General features: G+C 38.3%; 1 protein-coding gene across 1 annotated transcript; it reads right to left on the reverse strand.

The window, feature by feature from the left end:
* Positions 1-482: 482 nt before the first annotated feature.
* LOC132129395 (CDK5 and ABL1 enzyme substrate 2-like) lies at positions 483-22,606 on the reverse strand. The gene is made up of 9 exons (XM_059540973.1): positions 22,104-22,606; positions 15,201-15,293; positions 13,963-14,040; positions 11,336-11,444; positions 10,977-11,130; positions 9,515-9,609; positions 2,012-2,118; positions 1,499-1,703; positions 483-1,058 (listed from the first exon to the last, which is right to left on the reverse strand). The coding sequence occupies exons 1-9, from the start codon at positions 22,604-22,606 to the stop codon at positions 918-920; spliced, it is 1,485 nt and encodes a 494-aa protein (XP_059396956.1). The 3' UTR covers positions 483-917.
* Positions 22,607-23,790: the final 1,184 nt, after the last annotated feature.

Consider the following 23,790-nt stretch of genomic DNA (forward strand, 5'->3'; position numbering starts at 1 on the left):
TTGAATAAAAGTATACATTTCTTTCAAAAGAAAAAAAAAACTTTTGAATGGATTCTATAATACCATGATGACGTCTTAAAAAAAATAATTCACCTAAAAATAAAAACATCTGTCATCTTGTACTCATTTATATCGTGACCTTTTTAAAAAAATTATTAAAAAAGGATGATGTTTTTAAATCTATAAAAGTAAAAGAAAAAGTGAGAACATCACGGCCACACTGAAAATGTGCTTTTCTTGAAATCAGCTCTAATATAGAGCTCTCTTCACAGTAAAATCAAGCCTCATCAAAGACAAAGAACATACTAGGTTTAAATACTAAGGTAGATTTAGTCAGTCACTCAATAACACTTTCTGCATATGCTACTAAAGTAAGTGCATATACTGTATATTAAGTAATCTGTTCTAATAGCTATATTATTATTGCATAAGGTTAACATGTAAAAAGTATATATATATATATATATATATATATATATATATATATATATATATATATATATATATATATATGTGTATATTAAAGTGCTTTAGTGTTACAGTGAATGGTAGGTTGTTCTATACAAAAGGACAGGTCTAAATTAAATAAAAGTTATTTTTGGAAAATAGATAAGGAATGTTAAAAACATGCATGCACACTTGTACATTAAATCCTTCTGTTTTCAGTAAAAGAAGATCAGTGTTGTTTTTCTCAGCAGTATTCCCATGGTGGTCACAAAAACAGAAAATGCCGCTGACCAGATTGCTATAAAAAGCATCATTTGGATCGTCAGTTCTTCCTTAGAGCTTCCTGTTGATGTGTATTCGCTCTGATACCTCAAACTGCAATGGAGGGAGCGCAGAATCCCACATGATCGGCTGCTTTACGCATCTCATCTGCATATTCGCAACGGCCCTGAGCCTCCGCTCTACACACGTCAGGTTTGCTGCACCAGCCTGCGGTAGTGGGGCATGACTTTACTCTCCGGAAGGTAAAGTGCCATTTCCAGAGCCACCAAGATAGTGAACTCAAAAACAATCAGCTCCCGACGGCTAATACGAAACCTCTCCTCCAATTTCTGGAGACAAAGAAAAACAAATAGATATACATTAGATATAAAAAGATATACAAACACTAACAACTTTGACAAGGTGAGTGCATTTTTGCCGGAAAAAACATGAAGCAGCACCAGAGTTTTCAACAATGATAATAAGAAAGTTTCTTTAGCATCAAATCAGCATATTAGAATGATTTCTGAAGATCATGTGACACTGAAGAATGGAGTAATGATGCTGAAAATCAGCTTTGCATCACAGGAATAAATTACATTTTAAAATAGATTAAAATCCAAAAGTTATGCTAAAATGGAAAAATAATTCACAATATTACTGTTTTTACTGTTTCTCATTAAATAAATGCAGCCTTGGTGAGCAGAAGAGACTAATCTTCCCAACTCCAAACTTTTGAACTGTAGTGTATGTGTGTTGTCTGGAAAATGTTTGTCGGAGCATCACTCACATCAATCAGTTGCTTGACCTCTTGTTTCTTCAGGTCGCTGCTGATCTTGGCGGCGAGTAGGAGGCACGCGGCCGCCACCAGCTTCCTGCTCTGCTTGTTGAGACGCCCCTGTAGGACCAGCTTCTCGAAGTACACAAATGCCATGGCTATGGTGACCGGCTGCAGGGAAGACTCCTCTCCCACTGAACAGATTTCTCTCTTCAAACTGATGAAAAGACGGAAAAACAGAGATGTCGGGAGACATAAAGAGAACAGATGACAATGACGACAAACGAACAATCATATTCATGCACAAATGTAACTTAAGTACTTTAAAATGTATTCATTCAGTTATTTGCATTTATTCAGTGAGTTTTCATAAGGTTTTAAGCTGTCTTTTGAAAAAGTTTGGTTTCATCTGGTTATTGCATACATAAAAATATGACCATATTCTTATTAACATAGGAATATTCCTTTGCATGGAAACGGTTATATATATATATATATAAAAAAACATTGTAAATGTAAGTGTACCTTCTGATTTTGCTCAGTGTGAGTTTGATGTGGGGGAATTTTTCTTTAAAGGTTTCATTCATGTCCTTCTTCAGATCTGACGGTTTGACGTACTCTATTACCGTTGTCTGTAAGAGAACCACAGCGAGAGAAAGAGAGTGACAGTACAAACACAGAATTTGCATTAGTAAGTAGGGGTGTAACGGTTAACAAAATTCACGGTTCGGTTCGATACAATACACTGGTGTCACGGTTCGGTACGTTTTAGATACAGCAAAAAGAAAAAATTGGCAGATAAATTTCCTTGATTTTTAAAAAAGGTTTTATTTATTAAAACTAACAAAGTATGTTTTTTTTTTTTTACATTGAACAATGATGGAGCTATTCTTTACCCATCTTCTATGGTGTTTTCTTAGCAGCATACTGTAGGCCTATAAAACAAAAACAGCTCCTTATATAAAAAAAATGAAAATGTTATATTAGTTATGAACAAATGCAAAGATGTAACTTTTTATATGGAACTCTATAACTCTTTATATTGAGTGTGTTTTTACTCAATTGGTTCTCTATAGGGCTTATGTTTTTTGGAAACAAGCAGGAATTACGGTCTGTCTGAAATGGGCTCGTGAAGGAATATTGTAATGGGACTCACAGCTGAAAGTGCTCTAACTAACTTATAATTGTAATAGTTTCCTACTTCAGTGTGTTACAAACATAATTGTGGTGTCTTTAAAAAGAAGACCCTTTGGGCTTCACTTTTTATCAACCAGATTTGATAATGCTCAAAAATATTAAAAGTTATAGACACTGAAGTGCCTTGAATTTTTTTTACCACTCTTAAATATTTTTTTATTTGATATAAAAATACATGAAATGAGTCCTGGAGCAATCTAGAAAAGTAATGGGTTGAAAGCCACATGTCTCATGAGTTTCTATTTCAAATCTGAATAAAATATCATGAAAAATGAGACTCCTGCAAATATTTTTCTGAGACTATGTCTACCCCCCACCCACCCCCCAAATATAAGAAAATATATTTCCCAATAGTATTGAAGGCTTCTACAAACTATTTAGTCAGTAAACATACCACTGCATAGTTTTTTTCAATTATAAAACACTAGACATAAACTTAGACATCATATAAATGATTTATTTGAGCACTAGAAAAATACAATAAGAATAATTTGAGTAAGAAAAATAAGAATAATAAGAAAAATAAAAAAAGATTTAACATTGTTTGCCAATATAGAACATCCTGAGATTGCTAGAGATGCATATTTTACAATGAATTACGATGCAAATAAGTGCTGATGTGCTGATGGCCACTTATACAGATGGTAATAACACAAATGTGCCGAAGTAAATAATCCACTCTCCCTATTCATATAGACGTGTTCACTTTGATAGCCGTGACCATTCAGTAATAGCGAGCTGATTTGGGCTGATTTGCACTCAAACAGATGGTAATCATGCAGATACATTCACATTCAACATAAAACACACTCTCACATATATAAAAACTCTCTAAAATAAAAAGAAAGAAAGGAATTTGCGATCGTTGTAAGTTCCGCCTCCATCAGCTGACAGGTGCGTCAGAGCGCGTCACCAGCTCTGAGGAGAGAGCGCCAAATTCAAATAAACTATTTTCCGCCTATTTTTCATTCATTCTTTTTTCCGTTGGATCGCCTCATTCTGTTTGTGACACTGTACGCTGCAAAACCGTGCCGTGTTTTTACTACCAAGACGCCGTTTCAGACCGTGAGTTATTCCATAACGGACACAAACAATTCTGTCGCTGAAGAAATGAAATGTAAACAAAGGAATTATGATCCATATTACAACGTTATTGCTTCGTTGGACTAAACGTGCTTCATGAGATGTCGTTCAGTGGACGCTTACCTTTCTAACTAAACCGGGATTTACAGCTGTGGATGTGTTTATGACTCCTTATTACGACGGATCTGGTATGTACAGCGTTTTCATTAATTATTTTTTTTATGTGTACTGCTTACACAAATGTAGCAAATACAGTCTTTATAAGCTTTCCATTGAAAAACAGCGATCTGTCGTCGATGCTTGAGGCTTAGATCTTTGTAATGATACATAGTTTGTCAAGATTAAATTTGTCCCGTTTCATTTAATCTATTCATAATCACTGGCATGTGCGTGTGGAGAGGCTTTGAGGACGAGGGCCTTCTGGTGCAGGTTAACAGGTTAAGCATGTTCTTAAAACCTACGTTTTCCACTACAGAGTAAGGCGCTCGCTCACTCAGTATGCGCTGAAGGCTCGTTGCAAAATGGCTAATGCGTTTAACAGACCAGAAATAGAAGATCCTCCAATAACCAACAGGTCTGGTGTTTGGGTGCACTTTGGATTCCCTGTAAGCTATAATGGTGATGATAGAATCAATGGTAAATAGTAAGGTCTCATATCCGCGGCTATAACGTAAATGTAGCCTACCAATCGCCGTGGTGATGTCTTTTGCCCTGTTTGAATCCGTTGGAAATGTCTGTCTAAATGCTGCGGGGATAGTTTTGTTGCGTGTATGTTTCTCCTTTTTTCCGTCTTTTCCCAGATACTGACACACTAAGGTGATGTCGCCGTAAATGAGTTGACATTTTTCAAGTATTCCCGCTGGTGTTTTTTTTTTTTTTTTTGTATTCCTGCTGGTGTACCCTAGATGTGACATATCGTTGTTTTTTATCCACCACTCTCTTGCAATCACCATTATAGCTTACAGGGAATCCAAAGTGCACCCAAACACCAGACCTGTTGGTTATTGGAGGATCTTCTATTTCTGGTCTGTTAAACGCATTGGCCATTTTGCAACGAGCCTTCAGCGTGTATTACTGAGTGAGCGAGCGCCTGACTGAGTAGCCTAACATAAACATATAAGTTGGTGTTTTTTTCTTCTTCGGGGGTGTCAGGGGCGTTGCCTGTTACGTCGTTTGGGTTATTGGGCTACCTTGTTGAACGCATATCATTATATTATTTCACAATTTTTTTTATTTTCCAAAGATAATTAATTAGTCCAACGAACCGTTCGGTCCATAATGCGTACCGCGTACCGAACCGAAAGCCTCGTACCGAACGGTTCAATACGAATACGCGTATCGTTACACCCCTATTAGTAAGATAATCAGCTTTTTTTTTATTACAGTCCACCACATGTGTATAAGCAGTATTATCCAGTGTCAGTAACAACATCTGGATAAGTTATGTTTATCCATGTCTGTAGGTCAGACCACCCTGCTTCCAGCAGAGGCTTAATCACACAGATAGCCATTCATCCCCACATATGTGTCTGATGGGTAATTAATGTCCAAACACAAGAAAGACCAAACTGAGCTGCATTAAACATCCAAACAAAACACAAACATACATTTGTGAATAGCTAAATGGCTGAGCAGCTGTGTTATGTGGTATGATTTAAAGAAAGATTTTAAAAACAAGTCAGGTCATATTTAACAACAACAAAAATAATAATAATAATAATAATAATAATATATATATATATACACAATACAAATAAAATAAATATATAACAGTGGCTGTAATGTAATTAATATCATAACTGATATATAATATTTCAGAATACCTGGATCTACAAAAAAAAAAAAACACTTGTGGTGGGGGAGGCGTGGTTCAGCGAGGTCTGCGACGGGAGAGAGAGAGAGAGGAGATGAGCGGAGGTAAGTGAGTCAAGTGCAAAACAACTAACACCTGGGTCTTGTTGCAGTGATTGGCGTGGGGAGGCAATACATAAGCCGGTTGGGTACTGGCGAAGACAGAGAGAGAGCTGAGGACTTGTGGGGACATGGAGGCCAGGAAGCCCGGAGGACAAACGTTGCAGAGTTTTGTACAAATAGTGAAATAATTTGAAGTGTGTGCGCGTGTGGCGCGATTAGTTTATTTATTTTTAATAAAGTACCCACGAGCTTCAGAAAGCCGACCGTGATCTCCTTCCTTCTCACCCAAACGAACTTGAACTTATCACACTGGTGTCGAAGCCCGGGAAGGAAGAAGAATGACACCACCATGCAAACTCCGTCAGGACCATCAGGTTCGCCATTTGCGGAGATCATTACATTGCTCGCGGGTCTACACCAAGTGAACCATTAAGTCCAGCTGGACTTGTGGGCGGACCAGGAACATCGGTTCCAAGTAATGATGCAAGCCCAGCAGGAGGACCGCGAGCGGTTCCAGAGCTTGCTGGACCGGGAGGTTCGGACGAGGACGGCTTCCCCCAGGCCCATCCCTGTTGCTCACATGTCTCTTACTAAGATGGGGCCGTCAGATGTTCTCGAGGCATTCTTGGACTTGTTCGAGAGGACGGCCCAGGCATGTGAGTGACCATTAACCAGCTGGCCATTGCAGTTGATTCCGCTGCTGTTGGGGGAAGCCCAGAAGGCTGCCCAACAACTGGCCGTCCCGAAACTCCTGGTATACGCAGACTTAAAACGAGCAATTCTCTAAAGGGTCGGCCTCAGTCCCGAGCAACATCGTCAATGCTTCTGGTCACTAGAATTGGCGGAAGCTGGCCGACCCTTTGTCTTGGCGCAGCAGCTCCGGGACTCGACTCTGAGACCATCATCAACAAGGTGGTACTGGAGCAGTTCGTCTCCCGACTGCCGAAAAGAACCGCCCAGTGGGTCCAGTGCCACCGGCCGGCAGTGTGTGTGGTGGTGGCCGTTAGTCCGCGCCTCTGGCATCCGCTAATCTTGGGGACCAATTGGCCGGCTTTTAAACAGTTATTGGGATGTTTAACAGCGGATGCTTCTGGGGAAAAAAGGGAGCAGGAAGGGGGGTGTGAGCGCTCAAGTTGGCGAAACTGTGCCGGGACCCAGTGGGGCGGTTTCAGAGGAACCAAGTGGCTTGGCGAGGCTAAATCTCTCCAGCTGCGGTGACATTCCCCTTGAACAGTCCCAAGACGAGACGCTTAAAAATGCGTTTGAACAGGTCCGTTCTATCGATGGGCAGATCCTCCAACCTGATCGCATGCTCTCCTATCAGTATTTTGCCATTATTAAGACCGGTTGTATCGAGTGACTCATGACACAAACAAAGGAAGATACAACCCAATAGTTAGTATCATGGAGCCGTCAGGAAATGCTTTTCCAGACGGCACATTGTAATCCAATGGCGGGGCACCTAGGGATGACAGCGAAATTAAATCGTCGAATGACCCGATTCTTTTGGCCGGGCATTCACGAGAACGTGCACAGATGGTGCGCATTGTGTCAGGAATGTCAGCTGGTGAACCCACCAGCAACCTCAAAAGCGCCATTGCGCCCTCTATCTTTAGGGCAGGTCCCCTTCAAACAAATTGGTATGGACCTCATCGGGCCATTAGAATGATCGGCACTGTGGCATCCCTTTGCGTTAGTTATTTTAGACCAGGCAATGCGTGATCCGGAAGCAGTGGCGCTCCACAACATCTCAGCATAGAGTGTGGCGGATGCCCTTTTTCATTTAATCTCCCACGTGGGAATCCTTAAAGAGATTCGCACGGATCAAGGCACCGCGTTCATGTCACACACGTTAAACGAATTATACGAATTATTAGGCATTAAAACGGTATGTACCAGCGCCTATCACCCACAAACGGACGGTCTGGTCGAACGATTCAATCGCACGTTGAAAACAATGATTCGTAAATTTGTGCAAGAAGACTAGAAAAATTGGGCAGATGGATGGAACCCCTCTTATTCACTGTGCATGAGGTCCCACAAGCCTCCACGGGGTTTTCCCCCTTCGAGCTTCTTTATGGACGCCAGCCCCGTGGGGTTTTGGACGTCCTTAAAGAAATTTGGGAGGACAGACACTCAGATAGCAAAAACGAGATTCAGTATGCCATGGACCTGAGAGCAAAACTCCATACACTGGGGCAGCTCTCTATGGATAATTTGCTTCAGGCCCAGGGCAGGCAAAGCCGGCTGTATAACAGGGGAACTGAGCTTCGAGAGCTTGCACCGGGAGATAAAGTGCTCGTATTACTACCAACCTCCAGCTCCAAACTGTTAGCAAAGTGGAAAGGACCCTTTGAGGTCACACAGCGAATAGGAGATCTCAATTATGAAGTAATACTAAAAGACAGAGGCGATTCACGGCAAATCTACCACCTCAACTTCCTTAAAAAATGGAGTGAGGAGGAGTCAGTGTTGCTTGCGACAGCAGTGAGCAAGAGGAGGATCTCGGGCCAGAAGCAATCATTGAAGAGAAATCTCTCGCCCTGGCCCCAGGAGGGGATCACCTCTCGCCCTCGCAGCTCACTGACATTATACGTTTACAATCAGAATTTGCAGATGTGTTTTCGCCCCTGCCTGGTCATACTAATCTGATTCAGCACCATATTGAGACCGGCAGCCGGCCATACAGGTTACCTGAACACAAGAAAAAAGTGGTTCAGACAGAATTAGAGGCAATGCTGGGGATGGGATGGGGATTAGTCCCACAATGATTGGACGAGCCCAATCATTGTGTGGACTATCACAAAGTGATTTTGTGTGGACTATCACAAAGTAAATGCTGTGTAGAAATTTGACGCATATCCAATGCCACAGATTGATGAGCTGGTTGATCGGTTAGGTACGCCTCACTTTTATTCAACATTGGACTTAACAAAAGGATATTGGCAGCTCTGCTCAGACCACACGCCCCTCCAGTGGCTCCACCGCACGAAGGATGCCCAATTCACCCGTTGGTATCTAGCTTTACAGCCTTTTAAGTTCAAGGTGATTCACAGGCCGGGGGCGCAGATGGCTGTGGCTGACTTCTTCTCCAGGAATGGGGGGGGGGGGGGGGTGTTGAATGCAGGCCGGATGGCTCCCTGGCCTGAGTCGGGTGGTAGGGGTATGTGACGAAGGAGGCGTGGTTCAGTGAGGTCTGCGACTGGAGAGAGAGCGAGGAGACGAGCGGCGGTAAGTGAGTCAAGTGCAAAACAACACCTGGGTCTCGTTGCAGTGATTGGCGTGGGGAGGCGATATATAAGCCACTCGGGTACTGGCGAAGACAGAGAGAGCTAAGGACTCGTGGGGACGTGGAGGCCAGGAGGCCCAGAAGACAAACGTTGCAGAGTTTGTACAAATAGTGAAATAATTTGAAATGTGTCACATGTCATTATACAGAGTTGTGTCCTGATATGTCACAAAAACAAGAGCACACACACTGACACACATATACATAGACTGAAGTCGCCCTGCAACTTTTGTAAATAAAATAGCTTCTATATGGAGTTGCTACTTTATATTTCTCAGAGATAAGGAGAAGAGTTTAGTTTTTGAAGTAACTCATTGTTTGTAAAGAGAGAAGCACAGACGCAAATCACACATGCAACTTTTATCCACCCCTCCAAAATTCAATCAAAAAATGTGATCTTACTGCGCTACTTTATCTCTGTGTCTGATTTGAACAGGCAGAATGCTAGCTCTAAAATGCCATAACTGATTGTCAGTGCTGACAAATGACCATGGTATAAGCGTAATATTGCACAGTATCCCATACATATACAATGCATGTCTCACCATGTATGAGGCAAAGATGAGCACTCTTTTGTGTTTTCCACATGGCCACCGTGGGTCACTGAGCACATTAGGGTCATAGTCAGGGTCTTCAAGATCTGAAAAACAAACAAAAAAGGACACAGCTGTCAAAGGAGCCAATCAAACTACAGATAACACAACTGAATGTAGCATGTACAAGCATGTTTTTCGAGATGATGGTGAAAGCATCTTTCTGCACTGACTAGGCATAGCTGTACTAACTAGGCATAGGGGTAGTTCACCTAAAAAATAGATGTCTGTCACCTGCTAGGGTGAGTAAATGATGATGAATTTTTATTTTTGGCTTAATGGTTTCCTTTAAGATGACATGAAAAAACAGCAATTAGTACTCATTATGTACAACCAGTGCTACACTCAATTGACACAAGTGTTGCTAATGTAGGCTTACTAAATAAAGTACAAAATAGAGAGAGCTGAGATGATGACTCACACACACACTCAAGTATTAGAATACAGGAATGGCATTAGTAATTATGACACACACACACATCTGTGCCTGAAATACTGTGATAATAACCATGCCAATCAAGTTGACTGAATTGTCCCTACCCAGTCTGTGAATAATACAGCATTAAAGCCTTTATTAAGCTCCCATCAGTTACTACACACTTTTGTGTATGAGTGTGTGTTTGTTTTCTGAGGGTGTATGTGTTGCATGCTTCTGTGATTTAATTTCACCATTTAGACACGAATGAAAGAGAATTATAGGCTGTCCACAGTCCAGAATTAGCATTAAAATGCTTTTAGGCGTTACAACACAAATACACTTTTAAAGTTTAACAAAGTCAAAAAAGGTCACAAGAAATTGAATCTGTTATAGAAAAGAGTTACAGATGTTGTCAGTTACAGAAAAGTATGTTTGTGTCACTGGTTTGCTACGTGCATGTGTGTGTACATATAAATAAAACATACACAATTTATATATTTATATATTCAGTTTTTTTTTGATGTGTGAACAAAACTTGGCTAAACCTTTATTATAGCAGACATGCCATCCCATAATCACAATAAACTTTGTTACTTTTGAATTAAAACCTACATATAAATTTAAATTCAATTGCCAAAACTGAATTTTTCACTAAATAAAAAAACTTAAATATTGGTTTTGGCTTTTCGGCCCAAAAATACTTTTTCAGTTCTTCAAAGAAGTCTTCTCTTCTCACCAAGGCTGCAATTATTTGATCAGAAATAGAGTAAAAACAGCACTATTGCAAATTATTATTGCAATTTAAAATTACTATTTTCTATTAAAGCATATTTTCAAATGTAATTTCTTCCTGTGATGCAAAGCTGAATTTTCAGCATCATTACTCTAGTCTTCAGTGTCACATGATTCTTCATAAAGCATTGCAATATGCTGATTTGCATATCCTCACAAGTCTAAGTGTACTAGTTTGTGTGTGTGTGTGTGTTTTTGACATACCTAGGTCCATGCCGACGGTGCTGTTGAGGCGAGAGGGAGGATAACTGCAAGGGATGCTGTTTCTGGAATAGGGCATGGGTAGAGCGAGATCCACTGCAGGCTTGTGGCAGTTCAGAGCATTAGTAGGGTACAGGAACTGAGCGTACGACACCGTCTGGACAACAAATAAGATCAAAACATGCGGTCCGTCAGCCCGAGACATCCTAACAGCACTTTTAACCTTCTAGATGCATCAAATGAAGAGATATAAAGCGGTCATTCCTGAGCAGGTTTGAGTGGTATGCTGAGCACAATGCGACAGCGTGACATTCCCTGACTGACTGATTGACAGGTGCAGGGATAGAATGACAAGCTCTTACCCTGCCGTACATGCCCAGCTCCACCCCCTCCAGCCCGGGAAGCATCTCTAGGGTGGTGGATATTCCTCCAGATGAGTGCCTCCGCCGCAGAGCATCCAGATTAGGATCACTGACAGAAAGAAAGATTCATAGATGCTTGTTTTTATACATTAAATACAAAATTGACAACAGAGATGCTCAAACTTATTTGTCAGCCGATTCCCTACCTAAAACAGTACTTGAAGTAAACCCTGAGATTTTAACTTCATATATCAATAATTTAAAGGGATAATCGGCTAAGAATTTTACTCATGGCGTTCCAAACCCATAACACTTTGGTTAATAGACATAAATTAAGATATTTTGAAAGACACCTGAGGCTTCTGTTCCTCTATTGAAAGACCATATACTAAGAAGATCCAAAAAGGTCATAAAAATTAATCCAAATGATTAATTTGAGTTTCGAAGATTAAGTCTTATGGGTTTGGAATAGTGCGCAATATATATTGTCTATGATAATATTGTAATTGTTTAAATGATATGTGATTTGACATGATCAAGTATATCACAAATATGCATGCATACACTGTGAAATGTAGACTACTGCGTGAATGCATTTAGAATTCACACTTTCACTGTGTGATTTAGTCTATTTAAATACATTCAGAATTCAGATTCAATCAGCCTTTTGAACAGATTGGTTGAATCAATGACTCAATGACTCACTCATGCAGCGATTTGCTGCCACCTACGCAATTTTAGGTTTATAGTTAACTTAGTAGTTACTTAGTACTGAACTTAAAAAAATAAAAATAATAATCAAAACATTATTTATGCACTTGTAACTGCAGGTTAAATGCATTCATGAACTTCATTAAAATTATATATATATATATATATACATATAAATCTGCATCATAAAATGTCCAAGGAAAAGTAAATATTTGTTACTGCTGCAAACTAGCCACTATGTATACATTTAATTAGGTTATATATATATTATATATTATATATATATATATATATATATATATATATATATATATATATATATATATATATATATATATACGGTGGATAATGGTCACGTGACATTCACTTTTAAAAATAAAATATTTAAACTTTTTTAAGACATTCTTTATTTTGATCGCTTTCATTTTTAAATGTTTAATTTGACATTTTTATCATTGAATTAATGATCAGCTTTTCATCAACTCACAAACATTAGTTTAGGAAAACCTGATTAAGAATAAATGTTACACAATTTCCAGGCTACCTAAGCATGACTGAGGTCATTTGCAGAAGTCTTTATGGTAAAGATATGACAGTTTTTAGTGCAAGAAAGCTGTATTAAAATTATAACTGAACTTCAGAGATAAATACCTGCTGCAAAGTCTGTGTTCTTGTGGCTTTAGGTCCATGTCTAACAGCTCAGAGATCATTTAGGTGTTTGATATCATTTATAAAAATAATTACTTAGTTGATATGTGAATTTAAAATTTCCTTCTATAGAACGCATTTCCCCTTAATACCACCTTTTTGTCTAGTATTATTTTATCCCAGTTACCCCTAGGTGTATAACTGTTGCTAACCATATAAGAAATATACAAATATGCTAAGGAAAAACTTAAAGTTACTTTTTGGTACAGTATTAAGTGTAAGTAAATGTTTAAAGTTGTGATAAAACGGAACTACTATTAGATATTTTCTTCCATATTGTGATATACATCTGAGTAAAATGGATTATATAAACAAAACAAAAAATGTAATAAATAAATAAATATATATGTATATTTAAGAAACTTTTATTTTGGATGTGATTAATGCTATATATTGCATCCAAAATAAAATTTCGTAAATATACAGTATGTAAAGTAAAAACTATGTAAACAAACTTTTACTTTGCGATTCAATTTGACAGCTCTAACCCCCCCCCCCCCCCCCACACACACATTTGTTTTTGTGAAAATTGGGACATCCCATAGGTGTAATGGTTTTTATACTGTACAAACTGTATATTCTATGGCACTACACCAACTCTACAGCTAAACCTCAAAGGAAACTTTGTGCATTTTTACTTTCTCAAAAAAACATATTCTGTATGATTTATAAGCGTTTTGAAAAATGGGGACATGGATTATGTTCTCATAAGTCACCATCTCCTTGTAATACCTGTGTCATACCCATGTCATTATACAGAGTTGTGTCCTGATATGTCACAAAAACAAGAGCACACACACAAACACACACACACACACGTATATAAAGTATCAAACAGGCACAAATGAATCTGGGTAAATCTGTATTTGAAAAACAGTAAACCTTAATTTCACACCAACTTTAACTATACAATGTTATATTAATTATTTATTAAACTTCAAGTCTTGTCATTACTGTACATAACACAAACAGTTCTCGATTAATTTTGAGTTAGTCAAGAACTGTTACAACATTAGATTAGCCCTGATTAGCCAGATTGAACACTTATTAGAGTCTTTCTGGCTGATTTAGTACAGCTAATTTGCGAGATGCCTTTGTTTATACTTTTGTGTTAAATGTCACACTCAACTGAGCATCAAACTATACTGTATCACCAAATCTGACCTTTGATTTAAATAAGCAGATTATCGTGTTGGTTTCAGCAGTACCTGATGTGAAAGCTCCCTCCATATGGCAGCACAGAGAAGGCGGCACACAAAGACCTTTTGGCGCAGATAAGCACAATCCTGCAGTGGTGAACACAGGCTAGTTAACATTACACACACACACACACAGGCTCAACACTTCATAACCTAAATGACACACTAATCTCTCAGTACATTCAGAAAACAAACACAACACCTGTGACACCAGAGGGGCCAAATAGGGCAGGCTTCAAAATACACACACAGAGCTAAAACAGTCTCAGTGTACACTTCTCTCTCATGTCTTCACACAAACACACAGGAAGTGGGGTGGTGTCTGTGTCGGCTATGGTTGTGTGACTGCATTTTAACCATAGAAATGTGAAAGGGTGGTAAAATGGCAGTTAACATGAAACTGAGGGTCTGCTGCAGCAGCCTAGAGGATTTTTCTGACGCTCGTTTTCATCAAAGGTCACATGACAGAGGATAAATTAGTAAATAAGTAAAACTGAGCTGAACATCAGGCTTATTTGTTTTATTGACCCAGCCACAATCCTGTCTGTGACCCTGTGAATGTGAGTAGGTATGTGTGTATTTGTGTGTGAAAACACACAAGCAGAAAATATGGACTGCTGTCTATTTGGGGCAGTTTATAAGGGAACTTCAGTAAACATAGTCGTCGTTCCTCAGATGGAATGAGGCCAGATCTCACGGAGAACAACCAATGCATATTTTGTAACTTAAGGACTCATATACTATTTTGGAGTTCGATTGTAGTTGGCATTCTTCAGTAACACATGTGCAAAGTTTATAAAACAATTTGCATCAAAATATGCTACTTAAACAGTTAAGATCAGATGAAAATGCATTAAGAGTGCAGAAAAACTGTAATACTGTGAAATATGACAGTAAATCATAACTCTTTTATTGCACAAAATAAACAAATAAATACATACAATTTCAAAGATAGGTCCCCTTTAACAAACTAGTTCTGATAATAGGAAATGTCTCTTCAGTACAGTATTTGTGTATAAATCGTCAGAGATATAATATCCTCACATGAATCATAAAAATGCACTGCATAAAGTAATTGTAATGAATCATGACTAGAGCCAGATTGTTTGTTTTGAAGCACAGAGAAAGGAAAACATGACTAAGATGGGAAAAAAAAACAGACCGAAAGACACACACACACACACCCTGGGCTGTTATCACTGGTATTAAGAACCCCAAAACCCACACAGAGAAGTGGATAAACACACCTGCTGCTCCTGGTGTCGTACTGCCTCATGTTCTTAATAAAGTGGACTTTCTTCACAGAGCGTGGACGAGGAGAGCCAGATGGGTTCCGACTCCTGAGGACAGAAACAGATGGACAGAACGTGGGTAAAACATGAAATAAATCTGAACATATTTCAGAAAATCATATTTGGTTTCCCTTCATCAGAACTATGCAAGCCTTTAACCTAAACTCAAAGACTTTAATGGAAAGTACCAAAACAAAACACAAAACTCAGCACACACAGGTTTTATGTGGCTTGAAACTGTTCTATATAAAGTCATCTGTTATTATACACGTTTGTTCTCATTCAGCCAAGCACTGCTCCAGAGTTTAAATGCAGCTGAAGTGTGTGCTGTTTCTCTCTTCCTCAAGGGAATGTTTCATTATGGCTGATGAAACTGGCCATGACCTGCTCCGCATGGCACCTTCATTACGGCTCATTGCTCACTATTTTCACATTTTGCTAACAGGAGACAGAACAAGTTATTACATTTTGATAAAAGACAGACAGTTTCCTTTGGAACAATCTGCATTGATGAATCATTCACAATAAAACATTGTTGAATCATTCAATGTGGGAAAAAAAAGTACAAAAAATGATGTGATCAGAAAGTACCACGCCGAGGCGAACGTGTACGTGTAACGTGCATGGTGTACAAACTGCTATATTATTTTTTTTCTTTTTTAAATAATCATTACATATTTTATTTAAAAACAACTCAATTGAATCACATAGGCATGAACAAAAGTGGTGAGAGCTCTCCAATTCTTTGGAAAATCTGGATTATGGAGCATTTAACTACAAGATCAAGTTTTAAATACTAAACGCCAAGTGCCTGAGCAGACAGCCGGTCAAATCTCACTTGATTTCTGCTGCATTTAATCTTGTCCCGGTTAATAATGTGCAAACCAGCAGTTTCAGAAATGAATAGTAGACAGCAGACCAGCTAGTCGGTCTTAAGGAAGCCCAAACATGATGTCGTGGCTCAGACACTGCAGAAAAGTCAGTCTGTTGGGTTACACATCTTACCATAGTTACAGTTCCATAACTTTCAGTCAATGTCTCATCTGCATGTGTTCTTAACCGCTCTATCCCTACATGAGCATCACAGATTTCTGCCACATGCTTTGGGCACAAAACCAGGCCACATTTACCTTCTGTTTGATTTGAAAACTATTACACAACCCTAGCGTGCCAAACAAACACAAACAGCTCCCCCTATTCACACCCTCCATCTGCTCTGCCATTTGCGTGGTGATACACCATCCCTCCAAATCTGAAGTACTGTTATCATAACCCACACCTGTGTACAGGCGAGTGAGAAGAGAGCAAAGAAAAACTGAAGACTGTGACAAAAAACAAAAGACTTAAAACCCCTTTCTTTATCTCCAGAATGAAAAACGTGTTGAACTCTGAAGCAGCTGCCAGCTTTGCGTAAACCTCATTCTCTCTTGACCCATCTGTCACTCACTTGATCCCGACATTTCATTTATTCTGTCTTTTCTGATCTGTCTCTCTCTATTTCCTAGTAATTCTCTAATCCATTTGCATCCAACTCAAATGCAGAAAATGGGATGGAGAGCAAACTAAGACATAAACTTGGCGAGGCGGGACACTGGAGGTCATATCAAATCACAAACACAGTCAGAGAGGGCAAACTGCCCAGAGAAAGATGGAGTATTCATGGAATCAACTCATTTTATTAGCGATTAGTCAGGTCTCTATGTGAATCACAATGTGTATCAGTGATGACTCATTAAAAGAAAATGTTTTACATTTACATTACAATTACAATACATCTTTAGAGATGCATTGGTATTAAAAGTCTGGCCAATAGCAATAAGCAGAAAATTATGAATCTCCAACTTGTAGAAGGTTACTCACTATTAACTAACTATTAAGTAAAAATTTTGCTTCAATAAACTCCTAATTTGCTATTTGTTATTAAAGGTATGGCATACACATACGGGATGTAGAATATGGCATTTATGTGCTTTATGAGTACTAATAAACAGTCGATATGCTAGTGATATGCATGCTAATAAGTAACTTGTTAATAGTGAGACTAATGTGCTACCCTTTTCGGTACCGATTCATCGTAAGCCTAATTTATCTGAGCTAATTTATCTGAGCTTATGAATGAATTAGCTCAGATCAGTGAGGCTTATGAGCAATCAGTTCCAAAAGGAAATTCAAAACCTGTGTTAATGGAAAGAAAACAAGCTGATAAAAAGATTGAATCCAAGACTTGAACATTTTTACAAGCAATTTTTAAAAAGGCAGGTCATTTAATTCAAATATTTGTAAAATGATTTCCCGCAAAGCACACACATCAAAACTAATTCTTCAAAATCTGAAGATTTTTTTTTTTGTGTGTGTGTTCAACCAAAGATTTCCTTCTGCTATTGTGAAATAAAATTGTGAAATAATTGATAAACCACTTCAATGGCAAAATTTTATGTCCAGCAGATCCCTGCCCCTCATTCCAGGGGATCAATAGCTGTTTCTGGACAACTTCATGCAGTCAGGCCACAGTCACGTCACAAAGCTTTGAATAAATACCCTGGCGTAATCCTGCCTGGACAGGACATGCTAAGAATTAAAGTGCTGAGAGAACATATGGTCTGATTCCATGCTTCCAATGTTCCAATAGCACACAGGGATGAAAGGCTATAGCCAAGAATACCAGCACTGGTGCAAAAAGTGCCAAGGCGCAGGCTCAAGAGGAAGTGCCTCAGAACTGAGTGGGTGAAATGTCAGGCCTCAGTCTGTGGGCTGGTGTGCTGGAGGTGCTACATGGGTTACAACCCATACAGTCTATGGTGTTTTTTAGCATTATCTAAAATATATTACATCAATGTATACTTTCCAGTCAAAAGTTTTGAGTACATATTGTACTAAAGAACCCCTAAATAGGATATGAACCCTTTTATTTACAAAATGTAAAGGTCAGTTATCTGACTAAGATTACATAACATAAAAATGTATATTGTAAAGAGTTTTTGGCACAGTATGCTGAACATAATGAATGATTGGATGGGATTTATGTTGCTCTTTTCACTTTACTTCATTTATTCACCCTTAGGCCATCCAATATGCAGGTGACATTTTTACAGGTAATAACGTTTGGTTTCTTGCACACCGATCGTTTTGCTTTATGAGACCTCAATACGATGTCAGGAGCCACGGGTATTCATTTTGCGTACCTAGATATGCTTTTTTTATTCTCAAATACAGGCAGACACTGACTTGCGGTTCATGAATCCCCAAGTACCAAAATTTCAGCTAAAAATCTCCTTTACCGATTTACCAAAAAAGAAAAAAAAAGAAAAGTGACCTACATCTATGATGGCTTGAGGGTTAGTCAAATTCTCATTTTTGGGTGAACTATCCCTTAAATAGTTGTTTTCCATGAGATCTGACATATTCCAGCTAAAATCTTAAACATTCTACTAACCCCAAACTTTTGAACAGTAGTGTAAAAAATATGTTATTTGTCTTTGTTAATAGGAGAGTTTGGTTAACAATTATCTGTAAAAATAATCACAAATAAACACAACGGTATATCATTCACCCTCATTCATATAGAGAATAATATTTGTTTTCAGCAGCAAGGAGAGTGTCAGGTGTGCCTTCCTGTTGACATGAGAGATGGTTTCTGTATAAAATCTTACACTGTCAGCAGATCTCGCCACTAGTGTGTGGCCAAATCAGAGACACAGCTTTTCATCCTACTCTTACCATGTGCAGAACAAGAGTGACTGAATTCATTGTCACAGACTCAATGCTTCAACGAGTAACGAGTTCAATGCTTAACTTTAAAAATGTTGTTTTTATATTAAATCTAAAAATATTTCAAAATATTAAATGCATTATTATTTAATTGTTACACCATTAATAATTAACTTTTAAATAAAATTTTCAAATTGTAGTGAACTAGTTAAGTATTTAAATAATTTCCCTTCTAGCTGTTGGTGTCTGGGCTTAATTATTATTTATTTTTTAATGACATGAGACTTTGTGACTTCCCGCACTTGCTATACTTTACACTTCAGTACTGTAAAAGTCATAAAATTTGTCATAATAGTCATTTTATAATAAATTTAAAAGCAAGACTTGAAAAAAAAATAGTCAGTTAAAATGGCAACGTGTAATGAGTGATCCTCTGCTGGTTATAATGCTAATTTCATGTCAATTTCATCTTAAGAAGTCTTTGTTTTCCACTAGGAGACATTTTTGTCATTTTTTTTTCATATTATCTTCATGAATTAAAAGTAAATCTTTAAAGTGAATTTCACTGCACAGTTGTAGCATTGAGAAATAAAGGCTTTAAAATATTAAGTGTTTTAAAAACTATGTATTGATTATCAAGAAAACCATTATGAAGTTGTTTACGAGATAGCATCTCAAGATAGCCTAAAGATACAATAGTGTCAAATATTGTTAAATAACATGAATCTGTATGTTAATGCCGCTATCATTATTTACAGTTTTGCAATTATTTAGTTTCTCAGTTACTCACAAGAATGAGACAGGATAGGTTTCTGTGAGGGTCTCAAGAGTCTCTACCACAACATCAAATGACTATTCACTGCAAGTTTTCAAGCTGGCTTATCTTTTATATGTTCTAAAGAAAGTTCTGTGCAAATTGTGTAACCCTTGTGTAAGTAAGCAGTAAGTAATTGTTCACCCAAAGATTAAAATTTGTCATCATTTATTCACTTTCATGTTGATCCAACTTTCGTTCATTTTCTTTCCTTTTTCTTTTCCTTAAAGATACTTTTTCTTTTGAGAATGAACGAAAGTATTATGGGAGTAGAATGAGTGAATGATAACAGAATGAAAATATTTGGGTGAACTAACCTTTTTCAAACATGATTTCTTCATTAGGAAAAGCATGTCTAGTGGAGCTTGATGTGAGAACATTTTAAATGAAGATTCCCCATTTCTAAAGTTACCACAGGGAATCGTGTTCAAATGATTCAAAGACAAAAAAAAAAAAAAAACACCAAAAATGAAAACATCCCTCATGCAAAATTCTTTCAACTACTGATTACAAGCCAGCTCTGTTTTGAGCAACAGTTTAAAGCCTCAAAGCATTCAGACAATGCATGAGACCGAGAATTTGGCAAGCGTGGTCAAGCTCCTACTTGTTGGACTATTCAAACTACTTTTATGTCTTTATTTTAAATTCCATATCTCTCAGTGATAATGATAAGAACAGTAAGTTCTCTACACTTCACAAAGACAACTAACTCGTGAGATGTTGTTTTAAAGCACAGCAAGGTCAATTTAAATGAATGTTGGATGCATTTACTGGATCTATTTTAAAAAGATGTATCATCTGAATTAAGCAAGTTCATGTAGCCCTGACTTATTCTCTAGTGCAGAGACGGTTCATTCCCTCAGGCCTGCAGAGACCCTTTGAAGGGCTGAGAATATGACAGAATGTCTTAAGCTTTAATCTCTGCAGGTACTGTGTGCACAAAGCAGCATGCAGCTCTGAAAGAGCACCACCACCCATATATACAGCACAGACTGACCTCAAAGAGCCAACCCATAAAGCAAAGCAAATGTCTGCTACGACTGTTAGTCTGGTTTGAATCTACATGTCACACTCAAAACCACACCCTTTTTAAAGTAAGGGCGAAGAGGGTTTGGGGGGAGGTGCGGTCAAATGAATAAATACGGTCTGTTGAGATTAAGAAGTGAAACATAAATGCCATTCTCTCAATGTGTGTTGACGAGCCTTTTCACTTCCTCATGTGAAGAGATAAACCAAACCAAAGCTGAAAACTTCTTGAACAAATGGCCATTTTTAGGCAACAGTAGTGAAGTAATCTGGATTTCAGAAAGCGGTTTGCACAGTCCGTGGTCAATGAGAGAAGTAGCAAGAATGAAAACAAGTCTTTTTCACATATTTTGCATCTCTGGTACAACATTTAAAAGTCAAGCAGATAAAATCTGTGGTGGTGGCTTGTCATTTCATCTTCTTTTTTCTATCAGTAGAGCAGTGAAACTTAAATATTCATAAAACAATACTATAAATATATATATATATATATATATAAACTGTAAATATAAAAAAAATAATGGTAATAAAGTAACATTTGGAAAGGATTTTGGAAGCAAGCCGGAAAAAGGTGTGTTTCAAACCAGTTAACTAGAAATCCCGTAACCCCAGACGGTTCATTCACTGTAAATAGTGGTGTATATTTATAGCACAAATTAGACTCAAATGAAACAAAATCTGCTGTGTCAAATGACTCAAAATCACATGAAGAAAAAGATGCATACACTTTGCATTTAGTGTATAATGTACATTGTCCTCTGTGATCAGTTGTTTTAAATTTCTATAATAAAATAATGAAGTGAGTGTTGCAGTTGGCAACATTACGTCACATTTTAAATAAATATTTCCAACCACTGGTATCATTAGTCTGAATGACTCTCCCACTAAATATGCAGGTTGGGTCAAATCAGTTACAAAACCATCTCATTCAGACTTGTTAGAGTAATGACTAACACTTTACATTACGTGTCCATGTTAATACTGTAATATTTAACTACAAAAAAATGCAATTATATTAAGCTCCAGAAAAAAAAAAATATACACGTTAATTCCATATTGTTCACCAAAATTACTCAGTATTTACATAATAAGTAAAATAATACTTATGTAAAGTGTGATGATCACCTCAGAACCTTGCAATCATGACGCCCAAATATGCAGTCAAGGTGCACTAGGTACATTTAGACACAGGGTCAAATGGACTGTCTTTCACAGAAGTCCATGTAAACTATCAGAATACATTACCAGTCCTATCTCGAGCGCACTGCCTCTAAAGTGACCCCCCCTTCAGAAACCTGTGCAGAACCCACCGCGGTCGAGACTCCAGCGAAGAGCCGCAGCTCTGCACTGACAGCAGGGTCGGAGACTTCCGCGCTCCGAGCGGAGTGGGCTGCAGACTGCACGGGGACAGGAGATTGCTCTGCGATGAGAACAAGCCCCTCTCCCTCTCCAGGAACATCTCGGTACTCCCGGCGTCACTGAACCTAGAATCCGACGGCAGAACCAGGATGGGCGGGACGTTGAGCAGTCCGAGTCTGGGGACAGAGAGGCTGGGGAAGTTCCCATAGCTACTCGCCCCAGCGGACAGTCCGCTCACAGTCACGCCGATGTCAGAGCACTGAAACTCGGCATCACTTGGACCCGCTGCGCTCACAATGTTCCGCACAGGACGTCCGTCCAAAGATATATTGGTGAGAAAGAAAAGCGCAGCTTGTCTCCTCCGCGAATCTATACTTTTCTGCAGATGCTCTCTGTGCAGTTTGCCAGTGCACGGGTTCAGAGTGCTCTGCGTACTGCACGCAGCAGCAGCCATTCTCAAGTAAACATCTCCGCTTCTGCTCAGCTCCGTTTCTACCCCGGCGCGACTCGCCCGGACACGCCCACTCTCATCTGATTGGCTTAGAGTACAGGATATTAGTAAATAAATAGAGCGTGGGCGGATTTCATTGGCTGAGCGTTTGAAATAACTTCACAGGCGCGCTCTGACAGAGAAAGAAAATGAACGACTGCAGTCTGTAGATGCATTTTTTGCTGCTTTGTTATTATATATATATTCATATTTCAGAGAGTAAAAAGCAAAGGTCTATATTCACGCTTTAGATGCCTCATTGTTCAGTAGCAAAATAAAAGTGTCCTTTCTACCCACATTTTTGGTATATAAGTTAACATTTTACTTTATTACATTTTACAGTGTTTTATTATAATAAACAGTACTGTAAAGTCAAACTTTATTATAAACAGTAATGTGAAGTTAGTCAGGCCTTTTTTGAATCAGTGTTAGAGTTAAATGAGTTGGCCCTCCTCATCACAGGTCCTGGCTCAAATGTTCGCTGGTTTGACTACTAATATTATTTGGGTCTGAGAAGAGGTTTGACTTTAATCTAAACCCTGTATGGTCCTGTTCTTCTGCTCATTCCCATTATATATATATATATATATATATATATATATATATATATATATATATATATATATAACATTTAGCCTGCAGATGTATGTGCCATTTTGATAACCTCCAATGCTGGGGGCAATGCCCATCAACCTTCTTTGGTTGGCACAGATAAGAGGGAAGACTGTGGCAAGGTGATAGTGTCACCGGAAAGAATGTCAAGGCTGAGTTTTTCATAAGTTGTTTTCCCTACAGACAGCAGCCATAGTCAACGACCCTCCGGCTCCAGCAGATTACTGTTCTGTTCACTGGCTGGAAACAAACTCATTATATTCGTCATTATTACATTATCACTTTCTCTTTTTCTCCTTTTATTTCTAAGTGACCTTTTCTCCAAATACATCATTATTTATTGTCTTTCTGGCACTTCCTCGCTGCATTGGTGCTCTTTTGTAAATCTTTCACACAGAACATGAAATAACCAAACTTGCATGCAAAATAATATGCAGATTTACAAATGCAAATTAGATGCAAAAGGTCAATTTTTCATCAGCAGCACTCAGTAAGGCCCAATAAAGTGCACATATAGCACATATACTGTAAATGTT

The sequence above is a fragment of the Carassius carassius genome, chromosome 46, assembly GCF_963082965.1.
Source record: "Carassius carassius chromosome 46, fCarCar2.1, whole genome shotgun sequence".
In the NCBI taxonomy this organism is placed as follows: Eukaryota; Metazoa; Chordata; class Actinopteri; order Cypriniformes; family Cyprinidae; genus Carassius; species Carassius carassius.